This window comes from Echeneis naucrates, chromosome 1 (assembly GCF_900963305.1).
Source record: "Echeneis naucrates chromosome 1, fEcheNa1.1, whole genome shotgun sequence".
NCBI classification, from domain to species: Eukaryota; Metazoa; Chordata; class Actinopteri; order Carangiformes; family Echeneidae; genus Echeneis; species Echeneis naucrates.
This window is the reverse complement of record NC_042511.1, coordinates 18,604,694-18,626,393: the sequence shown is the minus strand read 5'-3', so window position 1 is coordinate 18,626,393 and position 21,700 is coordinate 18,604,694. Positions and strand designations below refer to the sequence as shown.

Below are 21,700 nucleotides of genomic sequence, written 5' to 3'. Positions count from 1 at the left end.
CTCTTTTTCAGCTGGCCTCAGTCCTTGTGCTGTTTCCTGAAAAGAAAACCAATGTGTAAACCAACAAACAACAAGTTCCCTTTGGGGCTCTAATTAATTTCAACTCCCCATAGTCTGGCAGAGCCCAAACTCAAGGAAGCCAAAACACATGTTCCGGGATTTAAAATAAATAAATAAATAAATAAAGTGAAAAAAGTCTCATGACCCCGTGACTGTGTTGGAGATCAGCCTCAAGCAGGTGGACCTAGGTTTATTATAACAACAAATGTGTTCCGCTAGAAACACATTTACAAAAACATGCACAATAATATCGAAACAAAGTGAAAGCACTTCAGCTTAAAAGTCTTGATACATATACTGTACATACATAAATATAAATGAGACTACACACACTTAAATACATACCCATCATATATGAAGGCTGTTATGCAGATGTGAGACCTTGAACAACAGAAACTGTTTGAGCACATGTTGTCTGATTCATAACTTGTGCATGTAGCAATTGGATCTATTATTTGGATGTCCTGCTTAATGTCCAGATGAACCGTCCATCTGAAACTTTTTAGCAGAAGTGTATGGCTAAAAACTCTTTGGCAGTAGGCCACTTGCATTTGTTCTAATGTGTCCCTGCCCTGGTGTATAAAAAGAGAGTTTACTAAATCTAAACTTCCCAAGTATAAAAACAGAAATCAGTAAATACAAATACAGACAATACGGAGAGAGAGGGAATGTTTGAGGTTTGGCTCATCCACCAGCATTCTTTTGTCACTGCATCTCAACCTGCCAATAATGGAAAACTTGCCCTTTTTTTTCTCCTCTGAGGATGTTGACTACTACCCAGCCTGTCTTCTCAGATACACAAGTGGGAGATAAAATAATTTAACAAGATCTTAACTCACTTACAAACTAACTGACAGCCACTACAACTAGGTTGCGTCACACGAAGTTCCATTTCAACAGCATGATTTTTCAGCCACAAAAAACAATCTATGTCAGTTAACAGTGATGATACAAATCAGTGTCCGCAAACATCTGTGCCTGTTCTTTCAGTGATTGTGTGGCTTTCTTTACTCCCACAGTCCAAAAACATTCACGGTTTATTGTTCACTCTGCAAAACCAATAAGCCTGAATGTTAGTGGTTACATGTCTTTATAGACTGGTGGCCAGTCGAGAGTGGACCCACTATAGCCCAATGCCAGCTTGGTTCATTTTTCAATGATGGAGATGAAATATAATTATTAACCTCTGTATGAGAAATAAGATATCAGACAAATTCTCATTCAAAGCACGATATCTCTTCTACATATGTCTGAAGGAGATCTTTGGAGAACTTTGCCCTTTTTTTCTTCATTTTGAAATGGCATAACAAAACATGTTGGGAAAGCATGATACACACATGGCTAAATTAAATGTAAAGTCCTTTTTAATGTAATGTTTATATCAGGCTGTCTAGATCAGAAAATGTAACTTTTATAAAAACAAAAAACAAAGAAAGAAGATTAAAATGGTGATCCTGGTTCCAACCATGCTCCAGAAAAAATAAATGTCAGCATCACCAATCTGTAATCAAGCACCAGGTGGTATGTATGAAAACTACCAATGCAGCTCCTCCGCAGGCTTCAGTGTTGGTTGAATCATTTCCAGGATCTTGGGGGAGCCCAAAGGTTGCAATGTGACACATTAGGTTTATCTTCAAGGCAGAAATAACTGACATAACTGAAATACATTTTCCCAAAATGAGCATAGGTGGCTTAATTTTGAGATATAGTCAAATCAAGTTTCGTGTGACTGCAGGTTCAAAAGCCTGACAGAAATTAATCATCCACCACTTAATTGGAAAGTGATTTCATAGACTTAGAACAGGAAGAATTAAAGAGTTGCTCTTTGCATTATCTCAACCAGCCCTCAGTGAGAGGTATCTCAGTGCCATCATCTGTTTTCCATGAGATCTGATCGAAAAAGTTAATGTTCACTGCAAAAGCGAGTGACTGGATGTATTGAATTCTAATATTGGTGCAGACGGAGGGAGAGGCATCATAAGAATATGTTATAAATACATATCTGAATTGACTGTTACATTAATCCTACAGATTGGTGAAATGCTGTGACCTTTTCAGGAGACAAGACACAATTTATTCGTCAGCTATAGCTGATCAGCATAACCTGACACCATTTCCCTATGTCTCACTTACTATTGTGTCATACTGGGATGCCAGACTAATTTTACACACGTTGCGGTATTTCCATTGAGCACTAATGCAACTGTTTAATAACAGTAGAGCAGAGATACTGAGAACTGACAAAAAGCAGTGGTTGACGAGGCACGGGTCCAGGGACTGAGAACTGGCAGAGAGATTTCATCTATTTGGATAACCTTTGATGTAAAAACGGTTCTTTTCTTGGATCATGTGCTGCTGCAAAGGGAGGTCATGGAAAATAATAACCATGAACCTTGCTGGAATGACAAAACCGAAACTTTGCCAGCTGTAATGACTGCTTCAGTCACAGCAGACTGGAGGTTTAGATAAAGAAGATAAGTATGCAACAAGGAGCCTCTGGACACAAACATTATTGTATATCTGATATAGCTTTGGCCATCTCTTTACATTTAGCCCTCACTATAAAGTATGTTTTCTGTGGATGATAAGAAGGAGTCATGACCTGATATGCACTTTGGATTTTTTTGTTGACTTTCTGTTGTGAATTCTGCCACAATATCTGAAAGTACTTTCACTGACACATTTAGCCAGAACACCTGCTACCCCCATTGACAACTCAACTTTTACTAAATTCAGGGGCATCCTTGAGAGGCTGTCTTATTTGAAAGGCTACTGACTGATGGAAACCTATTTCAAGATTCTTCGTGCTTCTGTAACAATAGTCGTGTAGAAGTAAACAATGCTGACAGACGACTGCAGTTGTAAATATATCTGCAGTCAGTTCAACATCTCAGTTCAACACTGAACTGTGCAACTGTGAAAGTATCAAAGGCCATAAAACCTCAAGGTTTTGTTTAAAGGTTAAGGTTGTCAGGCAACTGGACCACAACTGAAAATGGGCACAGTTTGATGGAAATCGAGCTAAGTGCAAATCCTACGTAGGCTAGATCTATTTTGGATCTGCCTCGTGTCTCAAATGCCCCCAGTTCCATCCAATTGGAACACACCTATAGCAACTATCTTCTTTTCAGATCAATAGCTTACATTTTAAAAAAGAGAAAATGATCTAATTTAGTGAAATACAATTAATTGTAAATCAAACCAGAGATTCACTTCGGCTTTTGTTTTGTAACTCCATATGAAATGAAAAAGAAAGAAAGAAAGAAAGAAAAAACCTGTGTCCCCTTGCTCATGAACACAAAATTCAAATCTGTCAGTTGACGCACTTCTCACACGTCTCAGATGGCTTCATTTAAATAACAGTTTGGTGCCCAAAGGAGATAAAATGACCCATTGAAACACCAAAAAAATATCAGAGAAAAGAAAATTGCAAACAATTAAACATTTATGTAGCAGAACATTGTTTTCTTTTTTCCTGCCATATTAATCAACTCACTACCTCCAAATTTCTCTTATAACCCAGTGGAGGGGGTACAACCTTCCGTTGGAAGTTCTTGAGCTTAAATACTATAATTAAAGCTGATGAAAACCTGGACAGCTACAATAACAAAAATACATGTAAGTAATACCTTGAATGGAGGGTTTTCAATTGGAATGAATTCGAGTCACCTAATCTTAGTTCATCAAGATACTACAAATGTGATTAACATGTAGTTAACAATGAGAACACCTCTCAACTGGACCTGATTGATACAACATCCACCAAATAGCTGCACCAAATACTGAAAACTAGCTGTTGTCTTTGGATACAGTGTGACACTGTGTAAATTAATTTATTTTACACAGGTCACCTACCAGTTTGTGCAGAACAGTATTACTGCTGTAATTCACTTATAATTGCAGAACAAAAGTGCATTCCTGAGCTTTCCCATGCACGCACACACACAAAAAACCAACATACTCTATGACAGAGGAATAAAATGCCGCCAGGCATCCAACCACATGTTTCCTGTGGTCAACTTCACATGTTTAAGAATTTAGTCTAGTTTTGCCTCAAATGTGTTTTCTTGATGAATGAGGGCATAAAAACTGATAAAAGGAAAATTAAATAAAAAAAAAAGCCCCTTCTGTGTCATGATTATTCTGAAAAAGATGGCCATCATCATTTTCCCGACCTTTGACTTGCACACATCACATCACGCACAGATGCAGAAGAGCATGTGATGAAGCCACACAGCCTGCCTGCCTGGGAGGACTTTCCTTCTGTGCCACAGGGAAGCCATACAAGCCCAAATTACATTTATGATTTACACGGTGCCAACACAGGCACAAAATCAAAGCCTCCCACTGAATCGTTTAGCATATTTATTTAGCTGGCAGCTTCATGGGCAGTCAGACATGCCTATGCAAACTCCTTCATTTAAAATTTTCTGCTGACACATGTTGGAAAGTGCCAAGTCGGTGACAGTCACTTTCTCATTAGCAGGTTTTCGGTGGAGACTTCAAAACCGGTGGGTGGCCTGAGGCTGGAGAAAAAAGTGCATACTTTCTGTCTCTACCTCTTCTTTCCATGGCGACCTGAAGTCTCCAATCACCCTGACTATACCATTTCCCGTGTCTGTGGAGATAAAAAGGCATCCAATATTTCAGAAATAGAAACCTTATTCAAACAAAGGTAGGGTAGAGTCATTACTTTCAATCAAAAGCACATGTGAAAAAAAAGAATGGATATTTGCTGGATTGAAAACACAACCTTGTAAAGCGTGGTGCTGAATAATTACTGCAGGTTTCTGCTTTTTACTGTCAAGGAATGTGAGAAAATGATTTATTGTGTTCCCCACTAACTCATATTGAAAAGGCATTGAAATATCCGTCAAAGCAGGGTTATTAAAACATGTATTTTAGATGATATGGCTTTTATTGTTGTTATCCAAGAGGAAAAACAGAAGGGGAAGGAGTAAATGTTTGTACCTTCAAGAATAGGTAATTTATATATTTATTTATTTTTTTAACCTTTTTTTGAAATGAAAAATATTGAACATCTGGTGAAGACATTTACACAAGAAGTCACTCCCAGACGGTTCCACATAGTCTGTAAAACAAGCTAATGGCTGAGAACAACTGAATATGTATTATTTAACAATTACAGAGGACTTAGAGAGAGAAAAACAAACGAAACTCAGAAGTCATTATTTAAAGAAAGTATTCAACACCAACACACTTCAAATGCCTAAAATTACTTTAACATTGTCTCTTAGACATTTTGTAGTAGCACCAGATGTTTAAACTTAACTTTTTGCTTATTGTTTGAAGTGAGTAGAGCTTGTCTTGGAATGCTGGAAACGTCATAAAGTAAATGTGTACTGACAAAAAAAAGTTTGAGAAATTTACTGCCCAATGCTTGTAAATCACAAATAATATTGCAGTCAATAAGTTGTAACACTATAACAGTTCTAGGACCATATAAATTAAACATCTGGTTCAAACTTTCTTTACAACAACCTGAGATAGGCTTCAAACTGCTGGCATGGCACTGCTGGCATGGCACTGCCGGCGTGGAAATATAGCTACAATAGTTCAACAGCTTTAATACTATTTAACATGTATCTGATTTACAGCAAATGGCATGAAAGCTAAAGCTGAACTGTAGAAGAAAAGTTCTCTTGGCCAATACATTAAACCTATTTTGAACTTAATAATGCATACTGAGGAGAACAATAACAGCCCCACAGTGATGCTGCTGCATCTTACGTTTTTACAAAATGTGTATCTTTTGTTGTGTGACATCAGGATATGAAGTGACCTCAGGACACGTTGTCACGTACTCTTAAATGGCGAGGACAAGGACTTCAGTGAGCTATGCCTTTAAAACTTCAATGACTTATATATGATCATATTGTACTAAAAAACTGAACTGGTCTAAACCAAAGAAACATTTCCTGCACATTTGCTGTAAAAGAAGGCCATCAAAGAATTTTGTCTATATGTCACATCTGCAGTGCATCAGGCTCAAGTGGCTCTGACAAAAAGTCTTATTAGTACTCATGAAAATCTCATATGCAGACACAGTTAGTCTGAGATTTTAATGACCCTTGAATTGTTTCAGAATTTATGAACGCAGTCCTTCTCCATTATACATTTTAAATTATTATAATTTCAGATTGGATTAGATGGTTAATTTAAATGTAACTATATAACCCTGTAAATATTTTCTCAGTTCTGTCTAGCTCAAGCGCTGCATGCAGACAATATCTTGATGGGACTTTAGTATAACTTAAAAAATATGGAAATTTTTGGATGATGCTGGAGGTGCTAACCCTCCAATAGAGCTGACCTGTGTCTCTAATCGTTGCAGTCGCTACATATTTTTTCAATTTACTCAATTTTATTCAAGCAGAGAGCATTGTGAGAAATTTATCAAATGAAATTGACGATAAGACAGTTGCAACAAATTTCACATGAAAGACATTATTCTGTTTTTATATTTTCATTTTTTTTTTGGGAGGAGGATGGGGCTTGACTAAAAACAGAATCTCCTGAAAGAGTGATCTCCATATAATCCATATAAAGGAGATTTACCATTTTGAATTTGGGGTTTTGGGACTGTTTCTTTATGGTCTCAGTCACTCAAGTGAAGTTTCCAAAATTTCCTGTGGAGTTTTCGACCACTATTAGAGCCACATGCACACGTATAAAGACATATAAATTTGAATTTGCAATCTATGTAAATCTCTCTCCTATTAATCAGACCTGGATTTTTATCTTTATTTTATTTTATTTGTGAACACAAGAAGCAACACAATGAGCAATAATGAGTCCAGTTTAAACAGTGGTACAAAATACATTCTTTAATTCATTCATTATTGTGAATACGCAAAAGAAATTGATGGAAAGTATTCACACAAAAAAATATTTAATGGGATTTCCATCTTGAAACCATTTACACACCATTTACAAACGGTTTTGGAAATTAATGTGCTCTTTCTTTTAAGAACTATCCTTTTGATGCATCTCCTCTGTAGTATCAGTCAAAGCCATTTATGCCTTTCTTCTCTTCTCTATGAACACAGCTTCTACCCTTCCTACATTATTTTTCTTTTCTCCAACTGGCCCTGTTCAGTCTCATTCCTTTTTCTCTTCTCACCTAGATAATTTTGCTCTAATGTTTAAGAGTCATACTTTAATTATATGTACATGATATACATTGATTCTTAAATACACTTTCATTGTTTCCAATCTATTTACAATATAAGAGCTTAAATGGTTACGAAATTTGTGTATTTGATTATGCAGTCATATCTAGAAAAAAAGAAGCTGTCTGCCATCAACAAAATGTTGATACAAACGACATTTCTCTTTGAAAACAAAAGGTTTATGGAGTGTTTATGTAACTTTAATCAATCTCCTCACGTCTCCATTCCTACTGGCTTCGTAAACGGAAAAAATTGCACTTCCATGGTACCCTTGAATCCTGTGCATGTGATTAGAAAAGCAGAACCATCCTCAGTTTAGTATCGGAACCATTAAGTCTGCATCAGCGCTCTACCTTGGTGCAAACTATTTTAACCCACACAGTTGTATCACAATAGATTGCAGCTGTATGTAATAGATCAAACAAGGCTCCCATAATGGACACAATGCTTTACCCCTCTTCTTGTGGCTAAATATTGAGCGAGGAGCTAATGCCCCAGATGAAAATCATCACTGTCGTGTAAATTTTCTTTCATTTTTTACACAAGTCGAGCTCTGGAGTGAATAGTTTATGCAATTTGTTTCTAATATGATATGACCAGTGTTCACATGGCCTTAGCTACTGGCTGCAAATGTCTTGGATAACAAAAGCTGAATTCATCAAGACTCAAAACAAGCAACATGATACTGAAATTGAACAAAACACATGGTATCATAGCAAACTTCAGATCCAGTAGTGAGACACACAACATTACACATCTGATTTTAGACTTTGGTAAAGAATGTGCTGTGCAGTAAAAAATATGGCTTCTATGGAAATAATCTACTGTTCTTATCATTATAAGTTGAAGTTTGATGAAAGACTTCCAATTCTGCTCCATCTAGAAAAGGTCCACACTCATCACTACATCACAGTACTGGCTGACTCTGTGGCTCCCTGAATGTCGCTGAGAATGTATAAAATGTTTGCTGTGTTTGTGAGCATGAACACAGCATGAGCTCATTGACTTCACAACATGAGGTGGGAAGTGTACGTATGTGTGAGTGTGTGTGTGTGTGTGTGTGTGTGTGTGTGTGTGTGTGTGTACGTGTGTGTGTGTGTGTGTGTGTGTGTGTGTGGTTGTGGTGGTACAGGTTTGTATGTGGGTGCGGGGATGGACGACTCACGGCAAACAGATTAAAGCATTCCCCATTCACTCATTGAATAGCGAGCTTGAACCCACACAGACTGTTCTGTCTCTTGTTAGTCTCTGTCTTTTACTTCTTCTCAATACAGCCACAACCCATCCTTTTAAAATAACGTTCCCTTGCAGATGGAGACAGAGGCTTCTATGCCGACAGCAGCTGCCTCCACTTCAGATCTTCTGGCACATGTGGAGCCTGGACTTGGATGAGGAGGTGGCATCTTTCCACACCTTGCAGGAGAGGCCCTTGGCGCAGTCACAGCGCTGGAAGATTTCCAAGCCATGAGAACCTTTCTTCCTCTGTTTGGTGCAGACCTCTCCCAGCCTCAGCACCGGCTTGCAGATTTTGGTCCAGAAATGGCGGGCGCAGCAGTAGCCCTCCGCACAGTCAGATGAGCGTAGGCAAGGATCGCCATCGTGTCCTAACAGAAGAAACAGCACTGATCAGTGGTGAACGATGACCTTTAGTCTGCATATCAAGCTGACATTTTGAAAAAGAGAAACAAATGCTTAATCAGAGACATAAAAGACAGGCACAAAATTATAAACCATTCCAGCATCTCGGAGATGCTGTGCAGTCCCACAATTAAGAAAAAAAAGGAAATGTACAATCACTGTTAATCAGGCAGGTATGTTTTCCATACGGCTTTTGGGTTTAAGGAGCCCTTTCTTTATGTTTCAGTTCAGATTACATTATGTGTGGCCATGTCAGAGACCAACATGAGAAACGCATGAAGCTTGTGACGTAGATCAAGCAAACAATTTGTTTATTCTGTATATTAACCATTTACTCCCATCTGGTGTGAGTCTGATGTTCTTGGAAAGTGGTCAGTTATATTCCGATGAATGCGTAATTAACGTAATTTAGTCATGCAGGTTTTGCGCGGAACACATTTAAATGTATGTCACCTCTTGCCAAAGGCTGATTTATAATTCAAATTAGTCACCCTATCTACGATAAAACCACACATTGCTGTTTAGTTATTTCAATACAAAGTTCCAACCATCAGCATGTCGGCCTGTGAGGCCTGACTGCTCTAATTTTGCTTTAACTGATTCTAATGTAAGGCCATTATAAAGTAATAATGTTGAAAGAGGGGGAGTTAGTCAAGCACAAATGAGGTTAAATGCCTTTATTTATAGTAACTTTACGTGCTTGTGCTATTTGTTTAGTTTTAAACTAATGTATGGTGAGTTATTAGCTGTAATATGGGGTTCTTAGTCCTGTACCACACTATATGTGCTGTCAGGGAAAGCGTCTGTATGAGTTTCAGAAACAGCAGGGGCATTGTGGTTTCTGCTAGACTCCCCATGCTGTGTGTAGGGCTCCCAGACTCTGACATATGAGCAGAGGGGTAATTATCAACATAGTTGGCTGACTGGCGTCACCTGTGAACTGCATTGGACATGCAGACATTGAACAACAGAAAGGCTCAGCCATCCTGATCAGGTTAAAAAGGGATGACAGCTAATAAAACATGGGAGAAAAAACAGTGGTGTTTGGAGCGGCGAGGGGCTTCAGGTAAACATTTTTGAACACAACAGTGAGATGCGCATTTAAATCTTACCTTTACGAGAATGTTTAGTGTGCGCTTTGCCACCCTTCCTCCAGTTGTGGTCTTTGGTGGACAGTTTGTTATGCTCATCTAATGCTGAGATGTGAGGCGACAGCACGCTCTCAGAGATTGGGACGCAAATAACTGGAGTTTAAAAAAAAAAAAGAGAGACAGAGAAGCAGGACTTTTTAGGAGAAGTGACTATGAAGGAGGGTATCCTCTGTCACTGTGCAGCTATATCAACCATATCAGAGAAGAAGCACATTGTAATTGAGCCTGTGGGCATGAATTTAATGCAATTCAACTATAGTTCAGGTTTCTGTATGAAGGTGTGTTCGCCGTTATTTAAATGTACAGGCTCCTTCTTTGACACTCTGGGTGGGATACTGTGGTACTATTTGTTTACCAACCTAGAAGAGTCACTTTTTCCAGATTATTTGCCAAAAACAAGAAATCAAAGAGCTGCGACCTGCAGTAAATGAGACTGACATGTGCTGAAATATGTGTGTGTGTATGTGTGTGGGTCAGGTACATACAGTTGCTGCAGCGGTTACCAGGGCAGCACATGGCATCCCGATGACAGCGCTTCTTCCTCCTACGACAGGTGAGGCAGCGGGAGGGAGCCTGCTGAGGGCTGTGACAGTAGCTGCCTACGCTGCACTCCTTATCATTGCTGCATGGATATACCTGCGGACGAAATTTTGCCTTTACTTACTCTCCATAAAACTACAAACTACATCACATTTAAAATCAGCAGTATGAAGCTCTTCCCACATCTAGGGACTGTAATCTTTGTGGTAACATTATATCCTGACATAAGGTCATATTGCTGAGGTAGCTGTTTACTTTGTGAGATTGTGATATGCACTGTTGGTGACTGTGTGGCTGCAGTTGCATCACCCACCTGCACAAACTTTGTGCATAACATAATTTGCAAAAATGTATTGTTCAGTGTCTTAAAGGTTTACATTGATAGGCATGAGCAGGACAACTTTCAAAAGCTTTCAAAAGCATAAAATGTGCTTTTATGTGCTTTCAAAAGCATAAAAAAAACACGCACGCATGCAGCTGTGATGTAAATGTGATTAACTTTCCTACTTGCATCTGTGACATTGTTTTCTAGAAACGTGTTTTGGACTGGCTCATGGATATACCACTGCAAAAGACAGATCAATTGTGCAGTTCACTGTTAACATATCTCTGTCTGTCATATTAATGGGCAGGACAGAGTTTTAGCTGGCCCTATGTGAAGATGGATTTCTTGTTGTAGTATGACAGCAGTGAAACAGCCAGTAAACACCTACACACACAGTATTGGCAAACATCTAAGTGTTCCTGCTTATGGGTCTTTGGACATGACTCCAACAGCGTTGTGCTTGATATATTCCTTACAGTCCACAACAGTACATGAATTGATGTGCAGCTTTGCTGGCTTGAAGTGCTTTGCGAATTTTGGATGGACCAGAATCAAAATCAGGGAAGCACTACATTGAAATGGTTTCAGAAATTGTACATGAGACATAACCTGCATTACAATTTGTTGTTTTGGAAATCAATTCTATCACAGGCATTTTACTGTTTATCTGTGTGAAATGTTGACAGAAAGGTTAGGTGATGCTGAGGAAAGTCACGCAGCATCACATAACGTTTGTTTGCAATCAAAAGTTTCCAGCCAGGTTAGTATTTTTGGTTCTTCAAAGAGACATTGCTGCAGATTTTGCTACCACTGCAACAGCGGTGGTAGCAATTAAAGCAAAGCAAACAAGAAACGTTTCGGTCCTTTCTCTAAATGCACAGAAACAGCCTCACTATAAACCACCAAGCTTACAAATATAACAACCCCTGTGCCAAACAGCACAAAGCACAACATAGGCCAAGCTTACTTTTTCCATCACAGTTGTCTAATAACAATGGGAATGTTTACTGGAACCATGGTCTTGGTATAATTCCTTACACATGCATGTCCTGTCACCATTAGACTTGGAGCAGGAGCAAAGAAGCTCAAACAAATTGTATCACCAATCGAATGATCTCTTCAGACAAATAAAATACTGTCATGAAAGTGCACTGAACTCAGCAAGAGAGGACGATTTGAACAGCTGCATTAATACTTTGGCTCAGGTCTCCATGAAGGTCAGGCAAAAATGTTCCTCCAATGGCTCAACATCTTTATCTCATTTCCAGCCATTCAGTTTGATTGCAGGGTATAATTTTTTACAACAAAAGTGTTGATAAGTTGATAGACGTTTGTTCAACATTACACCTTTTCAAATGCAGGTCAGTTAAAGAAAAAAAAAAAACTGCGGAATATTATTCTGACCATGTAAATTATGTTTGGTGTCGATTGACATTAGAGCAACATGTTTAGTTGGCTGACCACATTCAGCTGGCACTGACAGATCTGATTTAGTATGGCTTACCACTGACAAACTTGAAACAATAAACATCTGAATAATCATGAAAAACATTTAAATAAGTAAAATCGTTATAGCCACAGTAAATAGTAAACACAATTTGGAGTACAAAGGTCAGCAGAGAAGAGAGGCTGTGCCCAAAAGAACAGGCATTGCTCCAAACATGAATGTACACCACATGTTTCAATCAGCTCTCAAATACACGAAATTTTCAGCACTGACGTTTTTTGCCTGATGTACTTGTACTTCGGAACATGTACAAGATTAGACTTGTTGGATGGATGCCATGCTGACTTTCTCAGGCTGAAAACACATGGACGCAATGATACAGCCATAGAAAAATGAACAGGAATATTCAGCTAAATGCTTATCTATCATAATGACATATTCCCATCAAGCAGATGCTTAATGTGTTGATGAAAGTAACAAAGCCCTCATGTTTGATGGAGTCCAAATATTTCTAAATTAGTACAATGTCAAGACTGTTCTCAGAATATTCAAAGGCCTTGTTTTTGATGTAAAACATGCTGGTTCTTACTAATCAGTTTAATCCCTATCAGGAGTAGAGGGGAGCCTGTACAGACAATTGTTGACAATTGTCTTCTGTGGTTCATGGGAGGATTCATCAAGAGTGAGGAAATAACTCTTGAGCTACTGACAAAGTTATGCATAGTTTCTGATAGGCATTTCCCTTTCCTATGGGCATGGAGCGTCTAAGCTTTATGGGAAGTGTAGTATCAAACGGCATTGAGAAGTTAGCCTTGGCCTCTCCAAATTCAAAAAACTTCTGTGTCCAACATCTCTACAGGTAAATAATTAAGAAAGTCTTTCCTATGTGGCTAATCAGTAAATAAATAGAAATGTAACATGAATTTTTCCAGCACTTTTATACAGAAATCTCACACAACAAATGTTACAGTTCCCTGAAAATGATCCTTACTCTTTTCTTTGTGTGTGATATATGAAAAAATGTGGCGATGAGTGTATTTATGACATTTTCAAAAAGACTAACTGTTAGGATGAGCTAATCGTCTCCTGGTTTCATCTCCAGACTTATTGCATGTAGTTTAGAATTACATTGATCCTTGGATGTAGACCTAAGGCAATAAGCATTTCCCCCTAAATGTTAAATGGCGGCTTTAACTCAAAGTCAAGAATTAACTTTCATGCTCAATGGTTTTAGTGTCAGCCGCTCAGAGAAATATTCTCATGAACTATTGGTGTAATGATGGGAGGGGGGGGAATATATGCTGAAGAGAAGTTCAAGAAAGTGCAGTGGGAGTTTTTATCCTCACATGAAAAAAACAGTGCTGATATCTAAATATGATGACGAATGGGCCCGGCCACATGTAGTAGTACTTCATACTACCTGCTCTGATTTCTGTCTGTGTTTCTGGCCAGCAGACTCGAATCACTTGCTGTGCATCAAGCATATGGTGATGGTGGTGGGTGGGGATAGGGGTTAGAAGAACAAGAAAAGGGCGCACCTCTTCCATCATGACTTAAACCACAAAACAGCCCTTTGAAACCCAATGATACAAGACCGGCCTCCAAATCAAGGCAGATAATCTTGCCTTATCTTGTCGTGTTTTAAAATGCCTTATTCGCAACTTCTGAAAGACAGGGCTTCATTTGGATGCATCTCATTCATCTAACATCTTTCTTTCTGTTGCTCTCTTATTTTGCACATAAAAGCGCAGCCTTGGATCATGTGCAGGAAGTGGGCTGAGAACTGTGTACTCTGCAGCTTCTTCTGGTATGCTGGTGAGACGATAAAGGCAGAGACAGACAGAGAGCCATAAGGGAAGCTCCTGGCCTGGTCCTGTATCTTGCTGCTTTCGTGCTGGTAAAGCACTGAGACTTTGAAGCAGAAACTTAAATGTGCGGGAGTAACAATCTACCAGGGATTTACTACGGGACATAGAGGATTTTGAACCCTCCCCCCAGATCAAAGGATCCCTTTATAGTCTTGTAAAGATGTTGATAGAATTTGATGGAAGTGCATTATAATGGATAAAAATAGTTTCCTCTGTTTGATTTGAGTGGAATCCTTTCAAATTTGAAAACATTATGAAAACAGTTGGAAAAAACTAGGTTGAATCTCATGTTATACTTTTACACTTTGTAAACAAAGACCTTTTCCCAGCGTTATTCGTGGGCTTTGTGACTCATCTCACTGACCATTCCCACTAATGTTAAAATAACTTAGAGTATTAAATTATTGAAACATGTATCCCACATAAAGACATCCCAAGAAAAACAGCATCAGTTGGCTCTGTATGTGCCCCAAAACTGCATCTGCTGGTCTGCATGCGATCAAGTCGACGTACATGATCAACAAAACAACAGACTTTCACACAGGAGAATTTTCCAACCATCACAACCTCACATTGTTCTCATCAAAAGTATTCCCCCTAACAAAGTGGATTATTCAAACTATAATTAAAAAGACCATAATCAAAAAGGAAAAATTTTAACCCAAGTCCAGAAAAACACATTCTCTCTAATCCGTCCCAGCAAGTGTGTGTGGGCCTGGTAGGGTGATACCCACCCAGAGGAATCATCTACCATCCAATGAAAACCCTGAAATGTCCCTATTAAAGCTATTTCTTTGATGACATGAAAATTCTATCTTTTTATATAATCATAGACGAAGCTTGAAGAAAAGAAAAGCCAGGATAAAAAAAAAAAAACAACAACTTCATAGACGGATCTCTGTTGTCCTCCTGAGCCCTACCCCCTTTATAGTCCTTTACCTTTTCTTTAGCAGTAATAACATAGATCTGTTCGTGTCTGCTGAAACTACTTCCGCTGGTTTGGTCTGAAAACAGGGGGAAAAAAACCTTCAATAAACCTAAAGCCAAACGACTTTGCACGTTCAGTTCAAATCCGCACTTTCAGTGTTTTGTGCTGTGATTGCACTTGACCTTCAGAGATCAAGCATGCAACCTGAAACTGTGAATGGTGTTAATGAGTGGCGGGGGCCTCTGGTAGGGGCCAGAGTCAAATAAACATTGTCACTGAAAAAACAAACTTCATATGCCCTGAAAGCAGAGACAGCCAGTATCAGATAACATAGGGATGGTTATGCACAAGTCATTCTTACAAACCTTGTCTTCAAACACAGCTCGGCATCTTTCATCACTGAAAACACATGTGTTTATGGGCATGTCTCATTTGAATGCATGAACCCAGAGTCTCTGAAAACTAAACCTTCCTTAAGTTAACTACACATTGTGAGTTGATGTTATTCATCATGAAGAATCACACAGAGTCAAGCTTTTGTCTTTGAAGACCACTGTCAGCAAAGACTCAGAGGTAAGGGGAAAGGCTTTTAATGGTAAATCTAGTAGGTGCTTTGGTGAAAAAGGTGTTATCCTGTGGAATGAGACATGCATGGGTCTCCTCTCTCATTAACACGTCCAATTACAGCACAAGAGGTTGCAATGGAAGGCCCCTAATGGCTCCAATGTGGGGGTGTTGCGGTGCCCAAGGGTCCCACAGACTGGAGAGGCCATAGGACAGAAGACCGAAGTCCAAACTGAGTTGAGTGCTAAGACGTAGTTACACCTCCCAATTCCTTTTCTCTCTGTTTAAACAGTCATTTTTGGTTAGGGAGGAGAAGAAGGTGGGCTGGGTTGGGAGAGAAAAAAGATGTGGCTGGACTTGTGTAGGCCAAGCCCTTAGAAATTGCTTGTTAAAGAGATCTCTGCATTTAATTAAATAAAGCAACTAGTTAAGGCTGCTGATGTTTTACAGACATGTACTGCATGAATGCAGCCACGCTGTGTTTTCCCTTGTGGGTTCAGAGGTTACAGCGTCAAGCGCTGCCTGCCTATGCTATCCATTTCTGCTGGTTCCCTTCCAAAGTGTCAACAGTGCCACCCACAAGTGCTGGCTGTCAAGGTCTTAGAGGTTTTTGGTTTTGTTGGTCACTAATGTGAAAAGGTTGGAGACAACGGGAAAACACTCAGCAGTTTGCTCTGACTCAGTGCAAATGGATAGCCAGAACCTGACCCTGGTTTCTGCCTGATTAATATAACCCTTATCGCCAGACAATGTCAGCAGCTGCAGGAAATAAAAGCACATTAAGCTGTCAAATTCTTCCATAAATGAAGGCTTCAACCAGCGTTTCTAATCTGATGGATAAAACACCAAATTACACCCTTACTTCCTGTTGCAGTGGCTTGTCTCTGTAGGGCGGTTGGACTCTTTTCCTCAATAATTTGCTACAACTGAAAATAAGAGAATGAGGATTATTGGAAGATTTTGCTAATTTTCTGCACTTTCCTCTAAATGTCAGGAGTTTTTCAGGTCCCTAAGCACAACATAAAAACGAAGTCTATTCTTGTGTTTGATTGTGTTTGAAAAGAGGGCAAGGGGTAAAAAAAGGGTGGGGGACTTAGAGGGAAAAATTAGCACGGTGATTGATTATTGAGGTTCTCACTTACATAAATGGCAAACTCACAGTCACATCCTCCTGGAGCTCAGTGGGAACTCTCCAGAGTTGTGCTAATCTAACAAACTCAACAGCATGACATGTCCATAAATCTACCTGCAGGATATTGGCACTGAGGTTTCCCATAAAGCAGATGCAAAGAAATTGAAGGTGGCACATGACCTTTATCCAAACTCATACCCATACCGTAATCAGCAGTAATTCACTTCACAAACGCAGATGAGCATGAAACCATCTTTGGGTACCTGCCCTGAAGCACTTTAAAAAGAGGACGATTCCCTAATAGTGTATTTTGTTATTGTTTCAATGCAGCAATTAGAGCTGAGAATGCTTCAGAAAAGGTGATCAGAATCTTTGGGATCATCCCTGAGCCAAATCTACACCGCTACAACCTCACAAAAAGGGCAGACTTGCTACTTTTGATTTATTCTGCTTTTGAAAAGGCCACCATATGATGAGATACAGAGGGTCAGTGTAGTTTGCCTGCCAGGCATCAAGCCACGATCTGGCTGTGGCAGAGCTGTGGCTCTGACTGCACAATGCTGGAAAACCTCCTGGTGACCAGAACACACACATGCACATATACTTATCTACATATACTTTATATATTATATATACTTTATATATATATATATATATATATATACCCACACTTTCCACAAATGCTTTGTGCCATCTTCACTTTCACACGCTAACCGCACACAATGACATTTTACTTTAATAACAGTGTGATGGTCTCTGCACACATATATTGCTTCCCCTCAGTGCACCCTTCCAAACCGCTTCAGATTATTGGAATGGCAAAGATGTAAGCAGCCGTTCAAATTGAGGTCTGGCAGTGCTACCTGAGGTTGGATCTCCACACTCCGAGGAGAGCAGAATGTGGCTTTTCCATAATTTTCTTCTGTCTGAGCTGGATGTCAGGGAGCTGCTCTCAGCACAGCAAACTGCGCTGATATCCAACACTATCAGTGCTGCAAGTGACATTTACAGTGACATTATAAATCAGTGTTAAATCTAGAGGTCAGGTCTACCAGTGTGCAGTAAGCAAAGGCTAGATTTGGAGGAGAAATGGGAGTCAGCTATCTCCCTGAGCTGGTTGACTGGCTGCCTGCTGAGGAGGCTGTGATTGAGATGTGGCAGTGCCATCTACTGCTCAGCGAGACATCGCCATCATCTCTTGGGCCAAAAAAGTTTGACTTGGACTGACACGGTTAGTGATGATTTTAGGGAGGTTTTCGCAGTTTCTCTCTGTTTGTCACTGATACCAATCCTCTTTTTGAAGAAATGGCTTAAAATTGAGAACTTCATTTCGTCCATTCCCATTTCCTCACCAATTAATACTCATAATGTTAACATCGTTTTTATGCCAAATCTTTTTGGTTTGTTTGTTGTTTTTTGTTCTGAGTCTAGGTTTGCTGTCAGGCTACAGTAATAAGGCACTTTGTTGAAACAGCAGGAACTGATCATTCTTTTGAGTGGGTATTAACTGGTGGGTAACATTATCCCTCAGAGGCCCCGCAGTAAGAATGTCATAATCCCAGCAAGCGTCTGGACCACCTTAATGACACTAATACCCAGACAGAAAATTACACCAAGTGTTAACTTTTTCTCACATTTCTGTTGCGATTAATGATTTACTGTGAAAGTGCGCTGCACCAGACTGTGGCGTCAGGTCTGAACGGCAATTAGGGTTTATGAGGGGTCCAATCCCTTCAATTTAATAACGATTCACACGTGAAAGACTTTTTTCCCCTTTTCTTTTCTATCTCTAATGGCACAGGCCAGAGGCCAGCGGATTTTACTTGTTCACCTCAACTCCATGGGCACCGTTTTATAGACCTGACGCACACTTAAATGTATTAAAAGGACACTCATATTTAAACATTTTAATTTACAAACTTATTATCATAAGTTAGCACTATAAGACGCCACATATAGTAAATGATTCCGCTCATATGAACAGTTATCCACTTTCAAGTTGTGCGTAAAAGTTGATCTGGTCGATCTTTTTTGGCAACCTTACTATATAAATAAAGTTGATTTGATCGGATGTATCTCTCTGAAGCTTTGGATTGTTATCGGAAGGTTCAAATTACCTGTACAAGGATGTTATGTTTCTTCGGGATCCAGCTCTGCACTGTGGCGGACCGGTTAGTTGTGGGTGTCGGTGCCTCCTCCAGAACAGCCGGTTTGATGGAGTTCGCTTTCGGGCGCGCCTCTGATACTTGGGATGTCCCCGTCCGAAGTGTAGCGACGAGAAACATCAAAACACAGCATCTATTCCATGTAGAGACGATCATCCTTAAACAAAAATTAAATACTGGCATATATATATGTATATATATACATATATATGTATATGTATATGTATATATCACTTGGGAAAAAAACGCGAACTCTGAGCGCAAAAAAAAAGACTGCTTCTCAGTGAGAAACGTGCGCCCTGGCAGTGTCCATGTGTCACGTTTGGCCGACTGCAAAATAAAACAATAGTGAAGAGGTCAAGTTTTTGTTCCTGATAATCAGATGTTCAGAATAATAAGTGCCATCGACGCAGGCGTGTGGAAACAGAGCGCCCAGTGTGGCGGTGAAACAGTGAAAATAAGATCGGTTCAAAATGCGGATGATGAGCTGAAGAGCGCTCCCCTCTTTCACGGACTGGGAGTGAACACTTGGCTCTATAGCCGGGTGTTTAATGATCTCCGATACTTTCTTTTTATAGGTTTGTAATGAGTTTGCTTCCTCCGCCCATATTCACAACTGGCAAAGAATGAAACTGATCTGTGTGCGGCTCTTCTGTCTTCCCATTGTCGTCGCGACACCAGCACCAGGAGCTCCGTTGGGGGAAACGCAATAAAATTATACACTGTGTTTTAACTGGGTAGTTCACCCCTTTTTACTCCGCTTTGGAAATGGAAAAAATCTGGCCCTAAGAGATTTTTTAGACCAGGGCGGAACGATTTCCATGATCACGGTTAAATGTAAAATAATAATAATAATAAAAAAAACTCATATCTGAGATAATATTCACATTGGAAATACGTTGTTATTGAATCGTGTGCCTGAGGACGTGTTTGTTAGTGAAATGATGTTCTGACCGATGTAAAAAGTGGTTTAAGGGTCCAATTTAAGCAGCATTCCGGAATATTTTAGAATAAAAATCTATCTGATAACCATTGTTTTCCCCGTGTGGGAAAGACATCCCTCATAATGCAAGGAATGCAAATGGTGATAAAGTCTGTGATATAAGTATTATAGAGGCTCCATTGTGTGAGTGTTGTGAGTCCTGCATCAGAATAAGTTTTATTCATGTTGGCTAGATGATTAGACTGAACATTTGGAGATGCAATGAACTCTTTCAGTTTCCGACAGGTAAAGCCCATGATTTTGGAAGAATTATATGTGTTCAGTGCAGGGACATAAGTCCTGCATGGAGATTACTCATTTGACTGATGCTATCGATATTGCAATTCTGAATCTGTATAAATGTAAGCCTCTTCCTGTCATTGACCATGTATGCACATTGTTTTGCTGCTTTCTTGACTGTATATATATATATATATATATATATATATATATATATATATATATATATGGTACAAATACATACCACAGTGTGTGTAAAACATTAGCTGAATCTGTGTTATCAGTGGAAAAGAATTTTATTAAACAAATAAGCAGCGAGTCACCAAAACCATCGTTCCCACAATGGCTTTATGACTACACACCTATTAATGCTTTAGTCTTCACACAAGTTGGAACCATCTATTCAAGGCTGGAAGCTCAGCTGGGCTGGGATGAAACCAATATACCGGTAAAGGCTTCTGACCTCAAAAGCGATCCATCACAGGCTCCAATTCAAAGTGTCAAGTTCTTTTGTTTGAGACAATGGACAACCATCTGAACTGGGGAGTGGGAGGAAGTATTGGGCTTGTTTGATGTAACTGTAGATGCTTAGAGGTGATACTACCTTTGTCACCTGAGTTCACAGCAATTTACCTTGAAAGACTGGTAGCAGACAGTTGCTTTTTGTGGAAATGTGTTCATAAAAACATCCTCTGCTTTTAGCAATAGCTGAATGTAAAGTTTGGATATTTTACTACAGAGTGAGACAAATAAGTTAAGTGATCAATGGAAAGATCTGAATTATGCGTTCAGTGTGATAAAGTTTAAGATCATGTTGAAAATAAGACAGAAATGCTGAAACAAAAGTTCTCTGTAAAATCTTTGATTTGATTTATCTCTTCAACGATGGGTGATGCCCATCTGGATTTTGTCTGCCTGCATTACTGATGATTAAACACCCAAAGAAGTCCCTGAGGACTGGGCCAAAGTGGCTCCTCGAGTACCCGAGCACCAGAGCAGAGAGGTTTTGCATTTTAAGAACATTCATCACTTTAATAATTGCTAGCAGTAAAGAGGAGACACTTAAAATGACATACTGCTGAAACTCTGGAGGCCAAAAACTAGCATGTTGATACACCGGCTCTGGTAAGTGCAGAGATGTCCGGAGGAGCCATGGCAAATAAGACATGACAGGCCTAAGTAACAGATGATAAAGTGTGGAGGGAAGGTGCTGTGAATATTTGTCTGACCGCGAAGCTCCTGGTGTTACAAGCAGGTTCCGCGTGTGGTAACTCTTCAGGGATGGCAAGGTGAATGAATCCCTTGGTGCTTTGATGCTCCTTTTTCATACTGATTTACAGAGAAACCTTGAGGATGTCAATAATTCCTATCAAAAATGTGATCTTTAAATTACAAAGTGAACCATGGGCACCTGGGCCAAGAGCTATGATAGTTTTCCAGGCTCACTCAGTGGGACAGAGTTCACCG

The 21,700-nt window shown here is 39.5% G+C and overlaps 1 protein-coding gene across 1 annotated transcript; it reads right to left on the bottom strand.

The window, feature by feature from the left end:
- Positions 1-6,893: 6,893 nt before the first annotated feature.
- On the bottom strand, positions 6,894-19,543 carry dkk2 (dickkopf WNT signaling pathway inhibitor 2). Its single transcript, XM_029506273.1, has 4 exons — positions 18,964-19,543; positions 10,528-10,678; positions 10,004-10,135; positions 6,894-8,857 (listed from the first exon to the last, which is right to left on the bottom strand). The coding sequence occupies exons 1-4, from the start codon at positions 19,192-19,194 to the stop codon at positions 8,607-8,609; spliced, it is 765 nt and encodes a 254-aa protein (XP_029362133.1). The 5' UTR covers positions 19,195-19,543; the 3' UTR covers positions 6,894-8,606.
- Positions 19,544-21,700: the final 2,157 nt, after the last annotated feature.